The following is a 26,523-nucleotide window of genomic DNA, read 5'->3' on the forward strand; positions in this document are numbered from 1 at the left end:
ACTGGCAGGGTGGCGAGTGAAAGCTGCAGCGTCGGCGCGCCCCGACGCTTGGACTAGGCAACAATGTGCACACAGCGTTGCCAATTTGTGCCTGAGAGCGACCGATTCTCGACCTTCCTCCTCCGCTTCACCGGTCCCATACGTGGCAACAGCGCAAATCCACCCACCCGCCGTATTTGGTGGCCGTGACTTTGTAGTTGGTCTGTGTTCGGCGTTAGTTTTTCTGGTGTGGAGTCTATGAGTAGAGACAAATAACGCGCTTGTTTGATTTAATCTAAGATTTCTCTCATTACTTCTTTGCTAATAATCTCAATAAATTTAATGCAAATGACGGATGACATGTACGATACCTTTGCCTTTGTTAACATATCTTGATATGTGTTGAGCAAGACATTTATCAAATTCACCTATCAGCTCAAGGCAGCCTAAAAAAAGTTCATTTGATGTAGATCCAAGTTTTTTTATTATCACCTCTAAATGGGAGACCTCTACTTGATAAAAACTTTACAACAGACTCAACTCTAGTCAATATTTCACTTCTTCCTAGTATTTTCTTTGAATTAGTTTGGTGACATTAGATGTAGCCTTTTTCCTTGAAATAAATTTTAAAACATTAGCTCTGTAGTCGTCAGGTTTTTCATGTTTCTCACTCAGCTAATACAAACGAATTTTTCCAATCATTGTACCAAACCTTTGGTAAAATAAGTGGATTTTCCCTTTCATTGAAAGATAATGAAAAATTAACAAATTACCTGTGTTGATTGAGAATAAATAAGCCAGCCTTTTTATCAATCAAATTAAGTAAAATGTCTTTACTGTTCATTAACAATACAAAATTGCATGGAACATTGTATTCATGTTATACGATTATGACGATGTTCCAAGCAATGTTGTATTGTTGATGAACAGTAAAACATTTTATTTGGATTAGTTTTATTTAACTTATTGTACCTCTAAATTTGGACGTACTGAACACACCCGATGAGCAGGCCCGTTTTACCGAGTATTTATGGTAGGCACGTGTCTAGGGCGCAAGGTGGCATTTTGGGGAGGGGGTGCAAAAAATGGAAAATGAAATCAATTGCGGTGGTTGTTTTTGCATGCGTGATTGTGCTACTGCCGACATCCTACCCCAATCACAGCCGCCCGTTGCGATGCCTGCAACTTGGCACTGTCATGACGTCTGCCAGCCAAATAGCCCGCCCCTCACCCATTTCCACCAACTCGGTTGCTACGCACAACATGAAAATCTGTCTGCAACCTAGGGTGTTGTTTCCTTTGTCTATGGCGATTTCGGCCTTTGTCCTAGTCAATGTGATGTCACTGTAGGTGCTGAAGATTAGGATAGTAGTGTGGTTCAATACCGGTTGTATGGCCTACTTCGTACTTCGAACAATATACTGTAATACGAATTGTGTGATTAAGTAGAAGTGACAACTTATTTGCACGTAAGTAAATTAAATAGAAGTCAAACAGATCAAATTTTATGAATTATAACACATTCAACACAACACGTTCCAACGAATCATGTTCATACCTTATAAATACAACTTTTTCTGAATTCCAAAATATTCCAGGTAACATTTTCATTCTCTTAATAGAAATCTAGGTACTTTGGGATTATACCGACCACACTAGTATGAAGAACACAAAAATAGAAATTTATAGAAACAAACATGATAGAACGAAAAAACAACTCTTCAATTACAAAATTACAAACTTACAAGCATTTCCAGGTATTGTGATCGCTGTTATCTTATCTTTCTCGAGAATCCTGATTACGGCAGGCCGCGCGGCATCACGTGATTTGCACGGTACATAATTGCCTTTCCATTACAATTCAATTTATATTTCTGATTAGCCCCTCTAGAATTTGATATTTTACTGATAGGTACTATCTCGAGGGATGTTTTTCTTTCGTCGACATCAGCGCGGGGCAGCACCGAAGGTGCTGTCAATGCCCGCGCTGATGGCCGGAGGCACTCGCATTTTGGGTGGCGGAATGTGATCAAGAATAAAAACAAGTTTTTAGTGTTTTTTTAATAAAGAGTTTAGTTTGGTAAATGATTGTTTTTGTTGAATTTTTGTGTTTGGAGAAATGTAGAGGTAAAACACGGAAGTACAACAAAGCGATGCACCAGCTGAACGGGCGGCGAGACTGCAATCACGTTATCTACTAGACGCTCGACTTTGACCTCTGTCTGAGGATGGGGAGGGGTTTGCGATAAGACAATTCCTGTTTTATATTGACGAAATATTGTTCTACGCTAATCTAGTAATCAGTAGAAACGAAATGTGAAATAACGATTCATGTCTGGGTGTGGTCGGTATAATCCCAAAGTACCGAAATCTATATCAAGGATCTTCTATCTTTTATATCTGTATCACTATTGATCAAGTACTATTATAAAATTTAAATTGTAAACAAATGTTTCTCTCTCTTTTACTAACTGCAACTGAAAATGTTTAGTGTTAGTTAAAATTGGAGTATGACACGTAAATATGACCATTTTCCGATTTAAAAAATGTTCATGTAACTTTGTAGATATTTCTCTTCATATAAACCTTCCTCGGATTTCAAGGGTTATTGTAAAAGAAGAATTAGACGAGTTGGTCTAGCCGTTCTAGAGATTATCGCCGTATTTTAAATTGAAAAGACATTTTTTGTATACTTCCACATTTAATTTATTAAAATAGCGCTTTCGCCGGTTAAGGCATCATCAGTTTGACATTGTTTACAGAAAAAAACATATGTGTAAAATAGAATAAACATATGATAAAAATAGAATACAATTTAAAACTAACTGTAAAGACCAAAAACTAACAAATTATAAAAGAATTATGTAGAAAAATATGGTTTGCAATTCATAATTTTGGAATGGATTTCTTTTTTCACTAGTGGTATAAAAATGTTATAATTTATTAGTTTTTGGTCTTTACAGTTAGTTTTAAATTTTATTCTATTTTTATCATATGTTTATTCTATTTTACACATATGTTTTTTTTCTGTAAACAATGTCAAACTGATGATGCCTTAAACGGCGAAAGCGCTATTTTAATAAATTAAATGTGGAAGTATACAAAAAATGTCTTTTCCATTAAAACCAACTTACTTCCACCAAGGATACAAAGCAGAAAATTATCGTCGTAGCCGAGCGACATACTCGTATTTGTGTTTTATTATTTATAAATCTGTATCAAAAGTAATATCAGAATATCAGCTGTAAAAATAAACTCGCAAGGTTTTTTATTGCGATCTGTACAGTTCTTCTTGTTATGTCCATTACTGTTATCTACATTGCAATAATTATTTTTGTTTAATTTAACTTTATTGAAAACTTTATGATACTCTCAGACTAAGTTTCAGACTAAGTTTTATAAGTTCTTGTAACTTATTAACGCATTTTGTGTTATAAGGTAATTAACTAATGTTGTATTTTTATTATGTTTTATTATTTAAAACGATTGAAAAATCGAAACGAAATATTTACAAACCAAGGTCAACCAAGCTATTACTAGCTTATGATATTGTCAATACCGTATGTTTAATTTATTAATAAATTTGAAATTGGTGCCACGTGTAAGTTACTGGAACGAGGGCTACCAGTTTCCGGTAAGGTAGAGTTGGTTCTACAACGCTAGAGTGCGTTGAAATCAAATCTTTGCAAAGCCTTTTAACACTTACTTTTAACTATATTAATGTTTTGATTTTCTCTGTGAAGATAATTCAGATGATATCGTACCATCTGTTTTTTTTTTTTTTAATTACAACAAACAATCGTTCCTTTTGTCACATTCTCACACCAAACAGTTACAAATTTTCAAAATCTGTAAAGTGTGTAGTTTTCAGCCAACATGACTTAATATTTAACAAGATTTCAGAATAAAAATGGTATTGCCAGGAGAAAACTCAGGAAAATGACTACACTCGCTGCATCGGCTTACTTTCTCACGTGTTGCAGGCCGACCTTTAATTCATCGTTTTGTTTCTATGTTGAAACACCTAAATTAATAAACTTATATCACTACCCGAATAACTATATTTTCGGAAGACTTTACTCACAATGCGACGACCATCCGAGTCTCGAAGACCACTGTTTGAACCAGTTCAACGCTTGCACAGACGGTCGGGGCTGGTGTCAGGACACACAACAACAGAGACTACACTTCCTCGATGCAATCTGTGGCCGAGTAAGTCTCTGTATACGGTACTGGTTATAGTTAGTTACATTTCATACTTGAAATATATTGTCTCCTGGCCAACCTATCAACGATGAAATAAAATCTCATTACATTTATCTAGCTCTGTTAACAAATCTTACAGAGTTAAGTTGTATTATAAATAGTAAAAGAGTGTACAATTAAATAAGAATAAATTACAGAGTACCCGGTTCCTAATTATCAAACATAAAAAAGTAATTCAAGAATTATATATGCCTGTTCCGTGTAGGCCTGTAGTAAATTTAGGTACTAATGTTGAGATTTTAAGTTGTTAGTGATTAAGAGTAGAACACAGTTTCAAAGTATAAATTTAACATTATTTAAATAATTTTAATATTTTGTTTAAAATGTGTAACCAAATCTTTCTATCCGTCAAAAACGTTTAAATTGTGCAGATTTGACTTGAACATAGTATAATCTAGGTGAAGAGGTATTCTCATTGTCTCATCAGGGGCACAGTTAGGAACAACATTTTGTGTCTAAGGTAAAATGTCTAAGTGTCTCTGATATCGAAACACTGTAACGAGTTCACTTTGAGCTTCTTCGTCACCGACATTTTTGGATCTCTTGATGAACATGACTCTATATCCCAGGAGCCAAGTCTATGGTGGCATCAGATATCAGAGATTCCAGAGAGCTTATAGCCATGGCCGCACCACATGGGGAAGTTGTGAATTCTGATAACAACCACAATACTATTCTAGTCATTATGGGAGAACAAGCAATACTTGGGTATTATGTAGTTTACACAGTTTTTCAGTCAAATTAAATCAGTCAAATATTTTACTGGATAAATGTACGGGGAATTAATTTACTTTCAAATAAGGTTATTTATATAGCGGTCCCGAAAAGAGTAGATTCTAACACAGCGATACCATAAATCCAAAAATCAACAAAATGCATTTTAAGAAGAAACGAAAATATCGAAATAATAAAAAAACCAGGATGTAATATGAATATTTAAAATAAGAATTCACCTCAACGAATTAGACAAAGACGTTCTCTTAGAAAAAATACTGACGCTCCCATTTTGACGCCGTCACATTGAAAATGTGTAGATGTTCTTGAATACGTGCTTTTTGAACTGAAAACCCCCAGCTACCAGTTTTCATTCAAATCAGTTAAAAATGACCGGGGAATGAAGGGTAAACCCTTGTTCCTCTTGTTTGATAACACCATCTTTGAAATGAGCGGGTAATTTGTAAAACTGATATCAGGTACGCGTTTCTTTTCCTGAAATCCCCTACAAACCAAGTTTCGTGCAAACCCGTTTGTAAATAGTTGAAAGCCCCCATTTCCTGCCATTTAGCGGCCGCCATCTTGAAACGGTGATAGATAGCGACTTTTGGTTTGCACCAAAATGTTTATTTCTTATTTTATCTCTAACTATGTTTACCATGTGAGAGGTTGCCGTTTGAAAATTTTTAGTTGGGATGCGCCCCTCCCCAATGGGGCCGACATATTTGATACGTAAAAAATAGATATCGTTAACTTAAAAAATCCACAAATTTTTATTTTTATTTGTCACACCCTCTAGAAATGAGAAGGGTGGCCACTGTTTTTAGGATGATCCTGTAGTTATGTGTTAGGTTAGTTATCCACCTGAGAAAGAAATCGGAATGCAGATATCGAAACGTAGTGTTACTGATTGTATTGTATCACTGAACAACGTTAAATGTCCAAAGACACCATGTTACCTTCACAATGCTTCCATCGTCAATAATAAATATTGAATAAATGACTAATTATGGTTACAAAAATATTATGCTTGTAATTTTTATATTCCTAATATATTAGGCAGTGGTTTTAGAAAAATTATATAATACAACTAAGTTTATATTCAAACCTTAAATTTTGAGTGACAGGGGCAAAATATTACAATTAAATAATTTTTTGCTGTGAGAATTAACGGTATTTAAAGCAATGACACACTTAAAGCAAACTTTAACTGTTAAATGTTAGACTATTATTGAAATTTGCTTTTGATGGTAACAGTAAAACTATTATTCCTACTTACTTCATAAAGCAAATAAAAAGAATAAAGCGTAAATATCTCGCAGCAAATTATAAAACGTTGTATTTGTATTATTAAAGGTTTTTTATGAGTACTTTGTCTTATATACCTTGATAATTTCAACCAAATATTTGTTAAGAAAAAAAGAGGTTTGCAAAGATCATACTGACAAAGTCGACTTGTTAACTTTAATGATAAATCGTTAATTTAATTTAATTTAAGCAAATTCAGGTAATTTTTTATTTATAAAATTATAGACTACATGCATGTTCTGATGAATTTAAGTTAAATCAACTCTTATATTTGCTGAGTTGTTCCAACAACTATAGTAGCAAATACAAAGTGACTAAAATTACAGTTATAATTAATTAGATATATAATAATATATAATATTTCTAACAGTACTTGTTTCTCACAGATATCGTTGTGTGGATACACTACATGTTCATGCAGGGGTCAGATGCATGCAGGCAAGAAAGAGGCGGAATCAGATAAGGACAAGGTAACTAATACAATGCATTTGTGTTTAAAACTTATAATACAATGTAACTTATTATAATTCTTCACTGTGTTTCAGCTTACCTAATGTTTCAAATATTTAAAAATCCATATGTTCAGGTCAAGGTCGTCTTAAAACAGAATAAGGTGTGAATCACAAGTGGACTCCGCTGAGATTCAGCGTTAAACTTACGTATATCCCATTATAACCAAACATGGCGAACCTGGCGTGACAGACTTCTAAAGTGTATTTTAAAATTCTGAACAAAAAGTTTTATAAGATATCTCTAAAAATTTTTTCTTCGGAGAAAAATACATTTAAATTCGAACTGTTCGAACATATTGGTCGACATATGGATATTTTAGAGCCTGGAAAATCTTCATGCCAAATGCTTCTACAATTTAATGAAATTTTCTTGAGGACAGGACCTTCAAGATGCCGTAAGTTCTTATAAGATGAGATTCTCAGAGCAGAAGTCCCATACATTAAAAACTACAAGAGGGGAATTTTCATGAGGTTTTAAAACGTTTTTGTTTTTGGTTTTTTTTAACAGGAGCTTCCTCAAACCAGGAGGGTCTTTTGAAAAGGAAGGAAACATCTTTCAGATTCTGTGCAATCCAAAATTTCTGAAATTGCTATAGACCAGAAGGTAGTAGGTCCAATTGAACCACATAGATAAACTTTGCTTATTTTCATAGTTAGATATAAAGAATATGGTAATAATAATTTCATGCATTAATCAATATACAATAAATCCTAATAACCAGTCAATAGCGGACTACCAGAGCTTACTGCAGGTTGATCCAGGCATCGTTTATCGTACACTTGCACTGAGAAACCAAATGGCTTAGTGCCCGCCCAGAAATCATACTGTTAAGCCCCTTCTTCGAAATAAAGGGATGTTTTTTAATTTAATCAACGTCATTCCTAGACGCATATTTTGGAAGTATAACTATAAGTGCATTAAACACATTATCCTGGCCATTGCTGAATCTGCTGTTGAGTTGGACTAACAAGTCATCCAATGATGGGACAAAAATAGTTCTTCTGAAGTGTTCCTCAACACTACCACGAGGATAGTTTTCTCTATCAGTTTACCTTCCCGTTATTCTAGGAACTTACAATTCAGCGTAGAAATAGAGTTTACGACTCTTAGAAGCTGACGCAAACAACTTGTGAAACTAAACATCAATGTCATCTCTCAATACCTGCAATGTCTCAATGTCAGAAGTAGCATATCTGTATACTGAGCTTAAACTAACACCTGGACTCTATAAATATTTCGAAAGAGACAAAATATAAGTAAAAAATGTTTCATAAGTCAAGAAAGATACCAAAAAGTCACTTTTCTCGATAGCAGCGACTAGTCCACTTGCACGTGATGATATGAAACGGTTTACACTCCAATAGCACGAATAAACTGGGAACAATGGCCTCAAAAAGTTCAACAAACACATTAACTGCGTCATGTATTTCAATAAACCTACTTTCACAAACACCGAGGAATCTATTTTTCTTACTTTCTGGAAGATACGTTTTGATATGTGATTTGAGTTATTCCACTGCATACACGTTATTTCTGAATAAGTTACAAATTTCTGTCATAGCGCCTAGAACATTTCGTACGTTCTTTTCACTTAAAGATGACGATAATTGAAGATTCAACCTGTGAGATATACAATAAACGTACATTGCTTTTGGATACAATTGTTTGATTTTGGATTGTACGCCGTTGAACTGTACACTCATTGCACGATCGCCGTCATACCCTTGACTAACCAATTTTTCCTTTTCAAGACCTACATTGGTCTAAGATAACGCGTGTAACACCGGCAGTCATTTCAGTTGCAGGTGCAAAAGTAAGGAAATCTGTATGAACTGTTCAGTGACGTTCTTCAGCTAAACGTACAGATAAAGAGACATGTTCTGTGCCCGAGACATGTGGAGTTTCGTCTGCTATAATAATAAAGGCACCAGATGTGTTTTCGTTCTTTACAATTTTTTTAAATAATTTTTTAGCAAATCTCTAAAATCTCATTTTGTATGGTAGCACTGACATAGGTTGCGTTTCTTGCAGAGTTAAGTATATGACTTTTCAATGGTTGTTCTCACTACTCGCTTTAAATCTCAATAGAGCCCTTAACTCCCCATCCTTGTGGTGCGGTCTTTCCAAGGAAACTGGATGGTAGTTTTAAGGATCGTGTTCCTGGCCTCGTAAAGAAAGTTCATTTTTCCTCGCAAAAAAAAATCACCCTTTCAATTATTGGTTTCAGGGCCTCTCCGTTTTCTGCGTTTTCTGCAACCTGTTTCTTTCTCTGCGTGTCAGCCTGAGAAAGCACTTTTTGTGATAGTATTGGAGTAAACGTTAAATTTTGCCAACGCACTTTGCCATTTTCTAAATGGCGAGTTAATCAACAAGCTTATACGTTCGTGACTCCCTTTTCCTACGCTTTCAGTACAGAAAGATATACAGTACTTACAGAAAGTTCAATCTAATTATGTTAACTACGACAGCCACGGATATTTTGAGAGCCAGTGGCATTGAGACTTTCCTTTTTCCCCACCTGCCATATTAGTTAAAAATTAACGTTTTCATTTGGCATGAATGCATGAAGCAATGCTTTATATCTCAATTCATTCATATTTTTAACATAATACGCTGAAAAGACTAATTCTGACATCTTGGCTATGTCGTTTTCAGAAACCTCACCATATTCTTGCACATGTGGCTGTGATTTTTAACTCTCAAGTCTCAACTTGCGCACAACTGCCATTGTCAGAGTTTTCATTTTCTTGAATATTTGTTGAGCCGAAAGCCGAAGCTTTATTTTGAATTGGAATCGATACTTTCGTTTGTTTGGGAAATGACTCCAATGGTTTACGTTTGCACCTGGCGACGTTTCATATTTCATTTTATATATAATCACGTTGTAATTAGCATATTCATAACGCACTAATGGCGCCAGGGGTAACAACCATACATACTACACAATATACAGCCACACAACATGTAATAATGCACACCGCACAATGTTGTAAGACTAGACTTGCAGACTGCAAAATTGCAATGAAAGAACTGCGTGTATGATCTGATGACTCTTGAGTAGAGTCCCTGAGCATGTCGGGTAGCGACCCTTCGCCTGCTCCGCTGTGCGTGCAATTTATGTACAGCCAGAACGCCGACCTCCTTTTAGGTGTCGTTTCGCGTACAGTCTGCGCAAACTAACCTCGCCCACTCCGCTAATAATTAATAAACATTATTGTATCGCAACTAAATATGTTGAATTCGTGTATAAATGCACACGTGTAACACAAGACAGCAACAGTGAGGTTTATTAAGTAGGCCTAGGTTAAAGAAGCCTCTATTAGTCATTGTTAAAAACGTAAACATAATTTGATGAGAATTTCAGGGGTTACTGGAGCACCTTCAGCACCCCTCCCCACGACTACGTCCTTGAAAGCGCCTGTCCTAAGTTTAGGCACCAGTAAAAACTTTTTACTTTGTCTGTATTCTTGGGTAAACGCATTGTGCTGTATACAAAGTCTAAAATCCTTCTAAAACTTTCACAAGCACCATAACCAAGAAAATTTGAAAGATTTAACAATATCAACTGAAAACCCAAAAAATTTATTCACCAAATTGTTCTATAAATTATGTCCAGTATGAATTATCGGTAAGTGGATAAGTAAATTTCTTAACACCCTTGACAAAAATCTCAATACATTTTATATATTAAAATGGATTTGTAGGGTACTAGAAGATTCTTCAGAAGTTTAGTGGGTCAATTTTGAACAAGCAAACGTCAGTGTTAATATCATCATTTTCAATTAGTTTAAGTAAGAGATAATATTTTTAGCAATTCACGTGTATCCTAATACTGAAAACAACACAATTGTTAGAGGAAAGTGCCCAAATTCGGACCCCCATTTTGTTTTTTATATTATAAAATATATAAATTATTGAAAAAACCTGTTTTAAAACTATGTAATATTTACTTTACTATGTCGTGTACTATTTGTAATTTATTTATGCCAAAAATATATATAAGTTACAGGAGTAAATACAAAAATTTGTAAACCTTACACTTCAGTGAATTTCAAAAAGGTTGCCTAAACTGGACCCCTGGGTAAAATGACAAAAAAAAACTTAATTTACTGAACTAGGAAAGGGAATAAAACTGAAAATCAATTGCAAAACGGTTTGACAGAAAAGTTTTTTTATTTGAACATTTTTTTTAACGTAGAAAATTGAAAATGTGAAAAATTCAAGGTTGGGAAAATGTACATTGGGTTCAGTGAATAGGTTGTAGATTATTAAAGGCAAAAATCACAGATATAAATGTCCTTATCAGCTTCCTGCGCAATCTACATGGGCCCACATAGAACACATGATACACATTACCCAGAGTTCTCCTTTATTGTCCTCTGAAAACTTTCTGTCGCAAAACATACAAGCCGCGTCGTCTTCTTTGGCTGGAATTACACCAGGAGGTACCTCGAGTTCTTGAATTTCCGGATGAGACACTCTCATCTGCTTCACTGCCGGATATTTTTCATCCCGTTCATCAAAAGAAAGACGTTTCCTTAAACCAGTTGTTTTCCTTTCTTCCGGTTCCCCCGACATCCTCCAGTAATACGGTTCTTTGCCTTTTGCTGTGCTTCCTTCTCTTCTTTAGCTTTTTTGGCCTCCTCTAATTGAGTTTTATAAGGAGTAGAAGTAATGACTGTAGACTTGCAGGCTTTTCGTCCTCTATTTGACGTTTCTTTTCTTGACTTGTGGAAGTGGGGTTATGTCAAATGGGCTGATCTGACAAGATGTGGCAGGGCTCATCTCGAGTTCTTCATCCGGCAAAGGAAGATAACCAACTACTGAACTTGTTGATGCTGATGGCCTATTTAAAAATCGATCTCTTGAAAACCACCTTGTTCATTCGAAGTACTTTGGTTTCTGATTTATTGGTGGGCTTAGGTTTGTGCCTTTAGGTTTATTTTTCTTCAATACAGCTTCATAAAAAGAGGAATCTCTTTGTTTGTTAGCTTCTTCTATGTATTCAGCGTCCGAGAATATTGTTTTGTTCAATGGCCATATCCCAGTTACTTTAAAACCATTGATCGCTACTTCAGCTCTCTGACATTTGATGTAAGCTTTACCAAATAACTCCATCACAATCAAACGCGGTGACAGGACGTTGGTTAATTCTGAGCCACTGTCTTATTTCATCACTGTAATGGATTTTCAGAGGACCCATGAAGGTCTTGTCCAACGGCTGGAGTTTATGAGAGCAGTGGGGAGGCAGAGAAAGAATGGTCACATGATTTTCTTTTTGCCAGGTCAATTAAATCTATGTTTTGGGTGTGGCTAAAGTGCCCATCCAGCAACAAGAGCACAGGTTTTTCTTTGGTGGGATTGGAGAACTTAATGAAATGTCGAAACCACTCTGTGAAAGAATTTGTCTGAATCCATCCTGAAGGATGTGTGGAAAAGATAGTTCCAGCTGGAGCTCCTTTTGTAAGTTGTTCACTCATGTTTTTTCTAGGAAAACTACCAACGGGGGCACAAAAGAACCACTAGCACTCATGCAAGCTACAACAGTGATTAGGGCTCCACGCTCTCTCCTGAAGTCAAGGAAGCAACCTGTTTTTTCCCCCTTAGACCTACAACCTTTGCTACTTTGATTGAACAACGGTTATTCCGCTCTCGTCAACATTATAAATTCTATCAGGAGTAAATTTTTCCTTCTCATAAACTTCATCCAAAAGGCCAAAAAAAACATCTCAACATTTTCCTTGCTAAACCCAAGAGCCCTGCTATAAGAAGTCCCAGTTGGCTTTCTTTCTGATAACTTAGACTTGTGCCTTTGTAAGAAAAGACGTACCCATTTTTTTCCCTGCAATTTCATTTTTGAAAGGGTGTGCGATTTGATTTCTTTCTGCCAATTGGACAGCGATTCTTCGGAGATCAGCACGAGTAAGACCAAAAAATGATGCCTCCATCGCAAGACAGTAAGTAACTAGCTCCTCTTCAATATCTTTACTCAAAACAGTTGGCCTACCCCTCTTTACTTTTACTGCCTCTTCAGATGTGCCGTACTTAACATTAGATAATCTTATAAGAGTAGTTTTGGGCACATTGAAGTGTTTACTAGCCTTTTTCCATCCCATATTTTTTTTACGAAACTGCGTCTATTGCTTTTATCATGTGCTTTTATACATTCATTCCTCATTTTCGCTGGGCTATTTTCCCCATTCTTCTTTTTAATCTGAAAACAATACAATAATGAATATAATCTGGAAAAAATAACTAGGCCTATTTTTAAATAAAATATCACACGTTATGCAGGGGGTCCCCAGTTTAGGCAACTGTTGGGGGTCCGTTTTAGGCACCTCATTTCTGAATTTTTAAAACGCCATATTTAATTAAAAAAATATCCCATGGAAATAATTACATGGTTACGTGATTCCTTCAACATTACCATTTAAGAATATATAAGGGTTGTAAGGCTTACCTGTCACTTATCGCGTCCAAAACTAAAAAAAACTGAGCACTCACAAAAACTTTTAGTATTGCAAAAACACGTAATGGCCGACTGTCAAGAAAGCAAACTGGAGCAGGTGACGCTAGCGCTCTTCTACTTTGTGGTGGAACCTTGCACTAGTATTTAAACTGTTTGTTGCTAGGTTTCAGCACTCATCAGAGACAATAACCATGGGGGTCCACATTAAGGCAGGGGTCCGTATTTGGGTACTTTCCTCTATATTCAATCTTTTGCCATTCGAATTGATCAACTACAAAGAAAAAAATTGGAAATAGATTTTAGTATATTATATTTTACAAAATGTTCAGCTGACGGTCAAATTCATTTATAGAATGCCTTTGTAATTTTGGCAACGACATAATCAAATTATTAAAAGATGAAATATATAATTCTACGCATGAACGTGTACGGCAACTACAATGTAAGCAAAAATAATACGTTTATATTTATATAAACTTAATAATTGATTGTGGAAAAAAATCAATACAGTATTGTGACCAAAACAGTCTGAACAACGATTTCAATTTGTTGTGTTGTCTTATGTAACCCCATATATATTTGAATTTATATATATATATATATATTATAATTATATATTTTATATATATTTATTAATGCTGCGTATTAAAGACCAATAACATAACTAAAAAAAACTATAGATTATTCACTTAACTTGCTCATAATAAATTCCTTAAGACATTTTTTATGTGATCATATAGGTTCATTAATAAAAGTAATCTCATGTAAAAGCAGTATTGTAAAAATTATTTGTTTTATTCATTAATTATTACATTTCTCTGTTTAGATAAACAAAGAGAAGTCTAAGAAACCCAAGAAGGAAAAAACCGCAAAGACAAAACAATCTGACGATGAAACAAGTAAGAATAAACTAAGCTGTAATCGTTATTATTTAATAATGTTATTATTTATTATGTTATGGTGTTATTTATTGTAACATGTCTTTCCTACAAAGCTGGAGGAGGTATAAAATGTGTGATCACGCGTAAATCATACTATATTTTATTCTGTAAATATAAACCATTGCATTTTTACATTAATTGCATAATTTAATAATCGTTTACATCAGCGGTCTCAAAATAAATAAACAACGTAGCTATGGTAGGAAGGGTCGATTCAATCTGTAAGTTGAGTTTGGCTCCAGTTCACCTTCCTCTTAGTGCAACGTCTGACATCTGAAGTCTGTAGCAGCATTAGATTGCACACGCTGCTTTCAGAGGAAGGTCATCTGGAGCTAAACTCAACATTAACATCAAAAAAACGATTAGAATGGGCAATTGATAAGTAAATAAATAAATTACTAGTTGTCAGGAATACAGCATGGTTCAGCAAACCGAACGAATATCGATTCTCACATTTGATTCCCCTTGATATTTAACCATACCTTGCACTTGTGCCTATGATATCTCCTGTCAGTTTATATGGCTGATCGAAGAAACCTAGTGTGGCACCAACAATCCTTTTACTATGAGAACCAAGTTAAGATCAAGAGTGTTATTGTCTAGTTCCATAAAAATATTTGTTTAACTGGTCGTTCGACATCTCAATCATTAAATCTTTAATAATTTAACAATCTTAATAATTTTGTTCGTAAAGCTTCGCTAAATCTCTCAATTAAAATATTATTGTTATTTTACTTTATGACCAGAGTTTTTTAATAAGTAAGTGTTTAATAAAAAATACTTTGAACCTTAAAATGGCCACGACAAAAAATAATAATCAGGGGATATTAAAAACAACAGTTTTAAACATATTAGCTTTATAAATTGAACTGTATTAGGGACATAATTATAGGATGTTAGGATACAAATTTCCGCATCACTAACACCCAAATAGGGATGTACAGTAACGGCCATGTAGTAAGTGGGCGTGTGGGCTTGATTTTAAAGAAAGAATGACTTACCATCAGTACATGATCTTTGAGAATATGGATCTTTATGTTGTTCTCTTTGAATGAATGTTTTACATTGCCTTGAGATTGCCAATAACTCACGTCACAGGATTGACTATCAAAACGTTATATGGTTTACTTTCTTAGTACTTGACAAAGAAGAAGCCTTCAACTGAGTCCGAATTTCTGGTGGAACAATATTGACTATTCATTATTACACTAGTTGATATTTAATAAGGGGTCTGGTTCGATTACTCCACAGATCGTTGGCCCAACGACCCAAACATTAGTTTAGTTTTAAATAATGTGTTTGGCAATGTGTTTTTCCATTTGTTGCGCCCCCCCCCCCCAAATTCCAATTGCCTAGCGCCCTAGGCACGTGCCTACCGTGCCTATTCGGTAAAACGGGCCTGGTTAAGATGTTATATGATATTACTATTATAATTATTCCTAAACTTGTAAAACATATGCGTATAACAACTTTACGGAATTTCAATACATTTTACCGACTTCTTATTAACCATGCAAAATCAGCGAAATATAATAATCTAATATTTTGTTACATATGAAACCACTTTTACTTTATATCAACCTTGTTATATAAATAATAAAAAGATAATGATAATAACAAAATGTCATCTCAAATGTCATTTGTGGATACTAATACTAATATAACAGTACATACTCCTACTAATATGTATATATTTGATTTTTAGTATTTAATATATATGTGGTTACTTTATCAGTTATGACATATTTTCTACATGCATTAGTATCTCGAGAACAACACTAAAACGACATATTAACTGGAGTGCTAAAAAAGTAAAACATTGCCTTGCAAGGGGACTTATAAGGAGAAGGAGAATGAAGTAGTGGACTAATCGACCCTCTGGCCGCTGAAATGAGCTAATTTAGCGGCGTGGGTCGTTGGGCCAAACGTAGTAATCGGTCCTCTTTTAAACATAGTACGATTCATTTCACTTAGGTTCGTTGGCCCAACGACCCCCTTCAAATATTATTGCTAAATATTAATTCATGGTCCAATTACACCACTGATCGGTGGCCCATCGAACCTATACCAGTAAATACAAAATATAAGGTTCGTTGGGCCAACGACCCTATATTTACAATTTAAATAAATGAAACAAATAGGGTCGTTGGGCAAACGAACCAGTGGAGTAATCGAACCTCTATATGTTTGTAAAAATGGGTCGTTGGCCCAACGACCCTCTGTACAAATTACATTTCTTCCAGGAGGGTCGTTGGACCAACGATCAGTAGAGTAATCGAACTGTCCCCGTAATAAGGGTTCGGATAAAATATATGATCCTGGTCTGATAATAATAACCTTGGTTAGTTAGTGAGGTTGATGATAATAGTCTTCAAATTCACATCCGTTGAGTATGACCGTACCCACTCAAGAAATTTAAATACAAACTAACTAGTTGAATTGTTGACCTTTTAAAAGAAGTTTAACTGCTCACTGCTTAATTCTGAACCACTGTGAACTTTCACTCATATTAAGTGCAATACATTAAGCACCATGAAAAAAATACACGTTACAAATTGATACAGCACTGCTGACAAAGTAAAACAACCAACAACGCAAGGCACTGACGCAATAGTAGATACTTAGCTACTTATCTATGTAACTAACCTTTAACAAAGATATTCTTACGATTAATACCACTCGCTCGGTCAGTTCTGCACTTTGCAACGATTGGCCTGTGTAATATACAACGATGTCTACTAGCTTAGATATCTATGTGACTAACCTTTAACAACGATATTCTTACGATTCTTACCACTCGCTCGGTCAGTTCTCCACTTTGCTGCGATCGGCCTGTGTAATATACAACGATGTCTACTAGCTTAGATATCTATGTGACTAACCTTTAACAAAGATATTCTTACGATTCATACCACTCGCTCGGTCAGTTCTCCACTTTGCTGCGATCAGCATGTGTAATATACAACGATGTCTACTAGCTTAGATATCTATGTGACTAACCTTTAACAACGATATTCTTACGATTCTTACCACTCGCTCGGTCAGTTCTCCACTTTGCTAAGATCGGCCTGTGTAATATACAACGATGTCTACTAGCTTAGATATCTATGTGACTAACCTTTAACAAAAATATTCTTACGATTCATACCACTCCCTCGGTCAGTTCTCCACTTTGCTACGATCGGCCTGTGTAATATACAACGATGTCTACTAGCTTAGATATCTATGTAACTAACCTTTAACAAAGATATTCTTACGATTCATACCACTCGCTCGGTCAGTTCTCCACTTTGCTGCGATCGGCCTGTGTAATATACAACGATGTCTACTAGCTTAGATATCTATGTGACTAACCTTTAACAAAGATATTCTTACGATTCATACCACTCACTCGGTCAGTTCTCCACTTTGCTGCGATCGGCCTGTGTAATATACAACGATGTCTACTAGCTTAGATATCTATGTGACTAACCTTTAACAAAGATATTCTTACGATTCATACCACTCGCTCGGTCAGTTCTCCACTTTGCTACGATCGGCCTGTGTAATATACAACGATGTCTACTAGCTTAGATATCTATGTGACTAACCTTTAACAAAAATATTCTTACGATTCATACCACTCGCTCGGTCAGTTCTGCACTTTGCAACGATCGGCCTGTGTAATATACAACGATGTCTACTAGCTTAGATATCTATGTGACTAACCTTTAACAAAGATATTCTTACGATTCATACCACTCGCTCGGTCAGTTCTCCACTTTGCTGCGATCAGCATGTGTAATATACAACGATGTCTACTAGCTTAGATATCTATGTGACTAACCTTTAACAACGATATTCTTACGATTCTTACCACTCGCTCGGTCAGTTCTCCACTTTGCTGCGATCGGCCTATGTAATATACAACGATGTCTACTAGCTTAGATATCTATGTGACTAACCTTTAACAAAGATATTCTTACGATTCATACCACTCGCTCGGTCAGTTCTCCACTTTGCTGCGATCAGCATGTGTAATATACAACGATGTCTACTAGCTTAGATATCTATGTGACTAACCTTTAACAACGATATTCTTACGATTCTTACCACTCGCTCGGTCAGTTCTCCACTTTGCTGCGATCGGCCTGTGTAATATACAACGATGTCTACTAGCTTAGATATCTATGTGACTAACCTTTAACAAAGATATTCTTACGATTCATACCACTCGCTTGGTCAGTTCTCCACTTTGCTACGATCGGCCTGTGTAATATACAACGATGTCTACTAGCTTAGATATCTATGTGACTAACCTTTAACAAAGATATTCTTACGATTCATACCACTCGCTCGGTCAGTTCTCCACTTTGCTAAGATCGGCCTGTGTAATATACAACGATGTCTACTAGCTTAGATATCTATGTGACTAACCTTTAACAAAGATATTCTTACGATTCATACCACTCGCTCGGTCAGTTCTCCACTTTGCTGCGATCGGCCTGTGTAATATAAAACGATGTCTACTAGATTAGATATCTATGTGACTAACCTTTAACAAAGATATTCTTACGATTCATACCACTCGCTCGGTCAGTTCTGCACTTTGCAACGATCGGCCTGTGTAATATACAACGATGTCTACTAGCTTAGATATCTATGTGACTAACCTTTAACAAAGATATTCTTACGATTCATACCACTCGCTCGGTCAGTTCTCCACTTTGCTACGATCGGCCTGTGTAATATACAACGATGTCTACTAGCTAGATATCTATGTGACTAACCTTTAACAAAGATATTCTTACGATTCATACCACTCGCTCGGTCAGTTCTCCACTTTGCTAAGATCGGCCTGTGTAATATACAACGATATATCTTCGTGACACAGCCTACTATCATTGGAAACACTCATAAAATGTGAAAAATATTATCAGGTTTTGGCGCCCAATACGTTGCATCCTGCTGGGCTGTATCCTAGTGAACTCAGTTACAATCGCGGCTTGAATTGAGATCATAACATACCCTCTAACTTTGTCAAAATAAAACTTTTATAATGTAGCAATGGATCCAGAAATCAGTGATATAATATATCTTTTCAGAAGAGTAATTACTGAAAGATGCAGTTAAATATCATGATTATCTGAATACTAAACTAAATTATGTACCGCACTCTAATACCGTTATATGAACAAAAAAACACACACATTCTACGTAACACAATAAATACCAATAATATTGTAGGCCCTAAACAGCTTGTAAAGGAAAGAGTAGGACTTAATATGGTTTTAATTCCCCTAATCATAATTAACCTCATAGAAAACAAGTCCTCGAAAAAACTGTTCTGGGCCCAATAGAAACAAAAGTTCAAACATGCATTAACAAAAACTAGTATATTATAATGCAATTCTAAATATTGCGGAACTCAAGGCATGTACATTAATGGAAGTAAGAAAAGTGCATATAACATTTTGGGTTTTGTTTCGCTAGCTGTGTCTGAAAACAAACAAAACGAGTTACAGGAAAACAAAATAAACAACATGCCTCACAATATAGCGAAACTCCAAATTGTGGGATGAATTTCACAGGCTGTAGTTCTAACTTAAATTCCACATTTGGTTTCATGTAAGTTGCCTTATTAAAATGGTCTAAAACGAAAAACTTTTCGGTTACATTTGAATGGTAATTGACACATCCTAAATTCAGGTGTGTAATGTGCAGCAGTGGTGCACCTAGAAATCCCTGCAGCAGGTCTAGAACACTGTGGAATCGTTATATTATAGTACTTCTGAACTAATAAAAAGAGGACAAAGTTCATGTCAGAGAAAGTTTACTGGAAAATCATTCTACCACCAATCACCAGGAAACTTATACAGAGGTAATGAAAATTGTCTGAAACAAATACAGTTTATATGAAGTGTAGTTAACTAAACCAAATCTACTCATAAAATTTAAATATTGAACAAAATATTACGATTAAATCACAAATCAAGACCAAACCTAAATCTTGATATTTACTCTTGGATAAAAAAGTATCTAGATATCCGAGTTTGAAAGTTGACTAAGTAATAACTAAGTAATAAAACTACAAGAACGAGAGTTATACTAAAATTATATTTGGTTTATTTCTACGTTTCTGCATATACACTATTTACTAACAATAACAATTTCTAGCTTTCATATCGATTACAACAGAAAATACGGGTTTTGACGCTTTTCAACCAAACTGCAACTTTGAAAATTCATAACTCGGAAGCTTGTGACGCAATTAAGATCAAATGTTTATAGAAGATAAGGATACTGTAGTTTAGTGTGTAATTTTAGAATAATACGAGAAAATATTGTTATTTACCATAATAACTTATATTCTTGACCGAGTAGTCCTCAAAATTCGTCATTGGTCACGTTATGGAGCTCTTAGTCATTATCTTGACTGTGTAATTTTGTAAACCACGATTTAAAACGCTTAATTTATAAACCAGAATAAATTGAGCAGATTCTGTTGATGTATCGTAACAGGAAACTGCTCGTTTTAACGCGTAAATCGCCAGACTGCCCATGGCGGTGTTGCCTCGTGGTAACATTGACAGTGAATGACAACACTAACGATAAACATAACTGCCTAGAGCTCGGCAACTCAGTCACTACTGTGACAACTGATCACGTCGGGACTACTACAAAAGATACTTTATACCAGGTACTCGTCTGTCTCGAGAGTACAGATTGCCATAAACCGAAAGTACCCGGTAAAGATTACTGTTATGTTACAGGTACTTTTACGATACATTTAGACGTTTACCTTCATCCATGATACAAAATACTCGAACTCGTTTAGCATTAACAGTAACTGGAACATGTACCTGTAACTTTCAGGAGTACTCTGTAACGTATGATAATAATCAGTACGAGTACATCTACTCGGCTACTGAAGTACCGGTTACGGGTAGAAGCCACAAGTAAAGTGAGAACTAACCTCACTTTCGTAGTTGCTGCGAGACGGTAAAATTCAAATATTTAACGTTTAAAACGAAACTTAATTATTATATGTGCAGTTCCTTGCATTTCGTAAATTAAAATAGTTATAGTTTGAATTTATATATTTTATTATGATTGATTTCAAAGTTCCAACGTAAATGTCATTTTGAGTCAAATAGGCTATTAGGCGAAATAAATGCTCTTTGGGGGACAGGTCCCACTAAATCAACTAAAAATGTTAAAATTCATGAAGAGTCGTACTTTTAATCAATTTACAATTATTTACAAAAAGCCAGATCCAACTGCGTACTTTTATAAATTATAAGTAAATTTACTAATACGTGTACTTACTTTTATTTTTCCTCGGTCTTATCATTAACCATTAAGAATGGGAATTGTTACTACAAAACTGGGCCCAGTTAGTATTTTTACAATTTGATCACTTTTTGATTGGATTATTGTGTCCTTCGTTATGTGGTTAAACTTTAATTATAGTTGTTTTTCAAAAATTTTTCTACAATATTTTCTTAATATTGGAAGGTTTTAGTACTTATAAACGGTTTCTGCTTCTTGCCTGTTGTTACATTTCATTGCTACGCGAAAATGAGTAATCTTGTTCTATTCTTATTATACAACTAAAATGTTAGTATTTACGTATTTACAGAATCAAAGAATGTGGTCGAACGATCGGGGGCTAAAGTTACCTCGGAACCACCCTCAGCAGAGGTGCAACCACTTCCTGCAGCTTTAACTTCACCACCTCCTGCAGCTTCACCTTCATCGCCTGCGGTAGCACCAATTGCATCAAAACCACAACCAGCACCATCTACGCCACCACAGGTACCGCCTACACCACCAAATTCACCAGAAACGACAGCTACATCACAAGAACCGCAAAAGACAACTACATCACAAGAACCGCAACAGACGCCACTCACACCACCACCTACGCCACCATCTGTGCTAGCACCTACGCCACAAGATACTACATCTCCAGTACCACCCACGTCATCTCGTACCCATGAGAAACCCCAAGAGTTACCAGTTAATGAAGCGAGTTCTCGTGGTGATGTTGTCGAGCTTACAGATCAGATCGTTGACAAGTTAGACGACAGTTTGGACCATTTAGAATCGAGCTTCGTTAATTATGTAGAGAAAAACAAAAAAATCATTCACAACCTTGCGGATATGTTGGCTTTTGAGAAACACAAACAAAGGGCTTTAGAAGATAGCTACAAGGGACTGAAACAGGAGAACGACATCCTGAGAACCAAAATGGACTATCTGAAATTGGTGAATTTCAAACAACTGGAATTGTTCCGAAACGAATTGGATAAGGGAATAAGCGAGAATAAAGCTGTGTACAAAAATAAAATACGCCAGTTGGAGATGCAAGTGCAACAAAACAATGTAAGTAACAAGCTTGTCGTACAAATCCAAGTTTTCAAATCATTTACCCTTCCATATTTTATTACAAAATAATAAAAATGTGTCTATGTGGATTGTACTGACGATTGTAATATTATGTTATAGGATGAACTACAAAGCTACAAACAGACCGAGAAGAAATACCTGGAAATTCTGGAGAGCAGTAGTCTGGAAATTGCTAATCTGACTGATGAAGTTAAAAATCGTCAGTACAGAGAATCAGAGTTATTGAATAATTATGTTAAGATCCTGAATTTCTTAAATGTGTTGAAAGAAAAATTGACAAATTCATCTGGACGTAAAGGTAAGAAAAATAACAAAGAAGTGTATATTCTTTAGACTTGGTACCTGAGTATTAAGTGTATTGTAACTTGTTCAAGCTATCACTTTTTAGAGTAGAACGAATGTTGAATTTACATCTCTTAACACGAATACAGTCATAAATATCACATGAGGATAACTTCAGCTCTTCTGGGCTGTGAGAGGAATAATTTATTATCACGGTACCTGATTATTTTGTGTAACATAAATTAAAAGTACTTTGATTTATGAAACTTTTAAACTATTTAACATTTTATACAGTTGGGGATTAACGTTGAGAAAAAAATATATCTATTTTTTATATATTCAATGACACATCATTTTCACTATGAGTTTGTAACATAATTCTATGTAACCTAAAGCCTAACAAACATATCTACATTTTATTACCTGTTCAGATTAAATTTCATATACTTACGAGCCATAATACTTGTATTATGATCATTTGTAATAAAAGATCAGTTTATATAATCCTATGTACGATTTTACTTAGTTGTTTCACAGCTAAACATGTTCCACACAAGTACGTTAAATTTAACTACGGCATACAAACCTAGACATCTTACTGGAATTAGTAACTAGGATAAGTCAACAACATTCGCTAGAACTGAGCTAGATCCTATAATGTACAGTACTGTGGTGTAGCGCCTATACGAGTTCATTGTTCGCTTTCAACTTGTGGCTTGGCGAGGGCGTCTTCCCGCTCACGCACGCACACTCACAAACAACTCTGTCAGGGCAGCCGCGTCCGTCCTGGCTAAATGGGATTATCGTATTTATTGTTAATAGCAAGTAAAGTAAGTTAATAAGTAAGTAAGTAATAAGTAAGTAAGTTAATAGCAAGTATGTTTATAGCAAGTAAAACTATATCTAAACATGTGCATAATATTAATGTATATTTTGTTTTAATGTAAAGAAAACAAGTGAGTCTATACAATACATGCTATGACGTTTTTAATATAAAACGAGTTACAAATCAATATTAGAAACAAAAACTACTTTTTAAAATTGTATTACCTACCCTCTTATTAAATTAATTAAATGTAATTTATCTTTTGCGGCTCGGACCAGCCAGGAACACCGAGTTCCTGCCGTTATCTATTTACTAGACAAATATTTCTACCAATTAATGTACGTTGATTGTTTTACTGTACCTCTTTCCTTCATATTAATTATCAACTCCCCAACAATGATACAAGTTTATATGCTTTGTAATCGATAAATTATAAAATGGTTTATATATCATTTAGGCTTTAAGAAAAACATTTACAAGATTAAAATGTGTTAAATCCTATTTTTCAGAAATGTTTCAAGAGCCTTCAGATACAATATGCGATTCTGAAAAGGAACCGAAATTGAATGAAGTTCTGAAACAAGCCCTGAACAGAGGAATGAATGTAAGTTTTCTCAACTATTTTAACTTCTTGTTAATCGTATGTTATCTTTTTTTGGAATTATTAACAAAAAGTAAATACAAATTATTTAAGATTCACACAGAGGATTTTGAGTTTTTTCCATTGTTGCAAGACCATGTTTCAAGGACTGAAATCTTCTCCTTTTAGTGTCAAAACGTTTCTTGAGACAAATAAGTTTAATATTACAAACAAAGTTAGACTATGACTAAAATCTATGTCTTTAAATATACGCTTTACTTTTAGTCTTAAGATTTTTGTTTGATATCTCATCTGAAAGATAGATTCCAATCTACCAAAGAAAATGTCTGATATCTTTTATCGTTTCAAATTGTTTATCCCCAATAACAAATTTAAATAAATAGAAAAATACAGAGTATACTCTTTCCAACTCACTATGAAATTTGTAAGAATTCGATCCATGCCCTAATTTACTCAACATTTTTTAACTTGCACATTCTTTAATACTGTTACCATCTAAAAGAGATTTATTGTAAATACTCTGAAGTTTTATTCTCTGAAAATTTTCAGTACTGTAGCAATTGGATCATATGTTATTTGGATGATGAGCAAAGCTAAATATTTGTTTCCAGAGTTTGAATGTACGTGATCTGTCAATTATCCACGATGCTATTCAGGACATCAATGAAGATCTTTGTCATGTGGGATGCGGGTAATATCTCTCATACAATTTAATTTAATTACACATATGCCACATACAGGTTCGTATTAGATAATGTACTACTTATTTGTTAAATATTTTCTAGGCAAATGGCATTATCTCGAAAAGTTCATATTTTAATAAGAGTTTAAACTGTATTGGCTTTTATTTACATACAAATTAACTGTTGTTCTTTAAAGCCTAATTTGTTATCTATTTAATTGTATTTAGTTAGATTACTTTTGTGTTTTAAACTTTTTTACATTATGTACTTGACAGAAATAATGAGAATCAATCAAACTGCATTTATTTTTAATTACTACTCAATATAATAGGTAACAATTAATTTACATAAACTTACTATTTAGATAAAAGAAACATCTAGTCTAGATAATATATAATAGTGTACTTTTGTTATAGAACTTGATATTTTTATCAGACAATTTTGGAGGGAGTAGCTCCCCAATAGTGTGCCATTGCATATGATTCAGAGCTTGATCATTCATTTGAAGTAGATTGAACAATAATTTATAAAATAACTTGGAAGTAATGATTTAAAATTTAACAAACAATTAGTTCCAACCGTGTAAAAAGTGTCAAAGTGCGTTATTTTATAGGAAAAATCAACTAACCAGTCAACTGAGCATATCTCACATCACTACCTTATACGGGGACCAAGACGATGAATGCCAGTCTGGCACTGGTGCCTACAAAGGGTATCAGGTAAAATACAGTTTTTTTTTTCTATTGTGCATTAACATTTAAAAAATTGTTCTTTAATTTTAACGAGTTAAGTTGTTTTTGAACTCAGAGATATAATGCATGTTCCTATCTAACTATGCTGGTATACTTAACCAGCATGAAATAAAACTACAAGAAGATAAGAAATATTGAGCATTCCAATGATAACAATAATCAGGATTTTATACTTATTTCAGCAGCTCAAGGTATAGCCGTTGTAAATGTTGGAACAATTTGCATTTTTATTTATTTCTTTTGTTTGTCCTCTCAGTCAATGACGTTTTCATACATGGAAAATTAGCAAAATATAAACTGTGTACCCAATATTGTTTTCATTCAATATATTATTTAGAATTGTGTTCATTATCAATATCAAATTAATTATAAACAATAGTCACTCCTATAATGTGACAATGATTTATTAATATAAAATGGTTTAGCTTTATACAATGCATTTCTCTAATTACAATTAATATGTCTGTTATGAATTTATAGTAACTAATTAAAACGTGCCATAAGCCACCAAAATGATAAGACATTTAGAACCAATACTACTACGATTTGGTTCAATATCATCCAACAAGAACTTAAGAACCCATCAAGACTATAAAATTTCATTTCAAGCAAACTAAGGTAGAAATCACTTAAGGGCATTCACTTTGCAATACTCAAAAATATAACTAAGGCCAAACAATAACAAATACCTTCATATTCTAATTTGAATAATATGCAAAGTTTCTGCTACATCACAACTGCTAGATACACGTAACCCTCCAACACAACAGTATATCTACAAAAACACTGAAACCAGGG

General features: G+C 34.6%; 1 protein-coding gene across 1 annotated transcript in view; it reads left to right on the forward strand.

Moving 5' to 3' along the window:
- The first annotated feature begins 3,777 nt into the window (after positions 1-3,777).
- Positions 3,778-26,523, forward strand: part of LOC124354634 (microtubule-associated protein RP/EB family member 1-like) — a 28,264-nt gene continuing 5,518 nt past the window's right edge. The window contains exons 1-8 of the mRNA XM_046805250.1: positions 3,778-4,191; positions 6,654-6,737; positions 14,076-14,148; positions 21,812-22,557; positions 22,681-22,879; positions 24,199-24,293; positions 24,902-24,981; positions 25,587-25,692. Of these exons, the coding sequence (XP_046661206.1) occupies positions 3,919-4,191; positions 6,654-6,737; positions 14,076-14,148; positions 21,812-22,557; positions 22,681-22,879; positions 24,199-24,293; positions 24,902-24,981; positions 25,587-25,692 (1,656 nt within the window). The 5' untranslated portion in view covers positions 3,778-3,918. The remainder of the gene's footprint in view (positions 4,192-6,653; positions 6,738-14,075; positions 14,149-21,811; positions 22,558-22,680; positions 22,880-24,198; positions 24,294-24,901; positions 24,982-25,586; positions 25,693-26,523) is intronic.

Source organism: Homalodisca vitripennis, chromosome 2 (genome assembly GCF_021130785.1).
Source record: "Homalodisca vitripennis isolate AUS2020 chromosome 2, UT_GWSS_2.1, whole genome shotgun sequence".
Lineage (NCBI taxonomy): Eukaryota > Metazoa > Arthropoda > Insecta > Hemiptera > Cicadellidae > Homalodisca > Homalodisca vitripennis.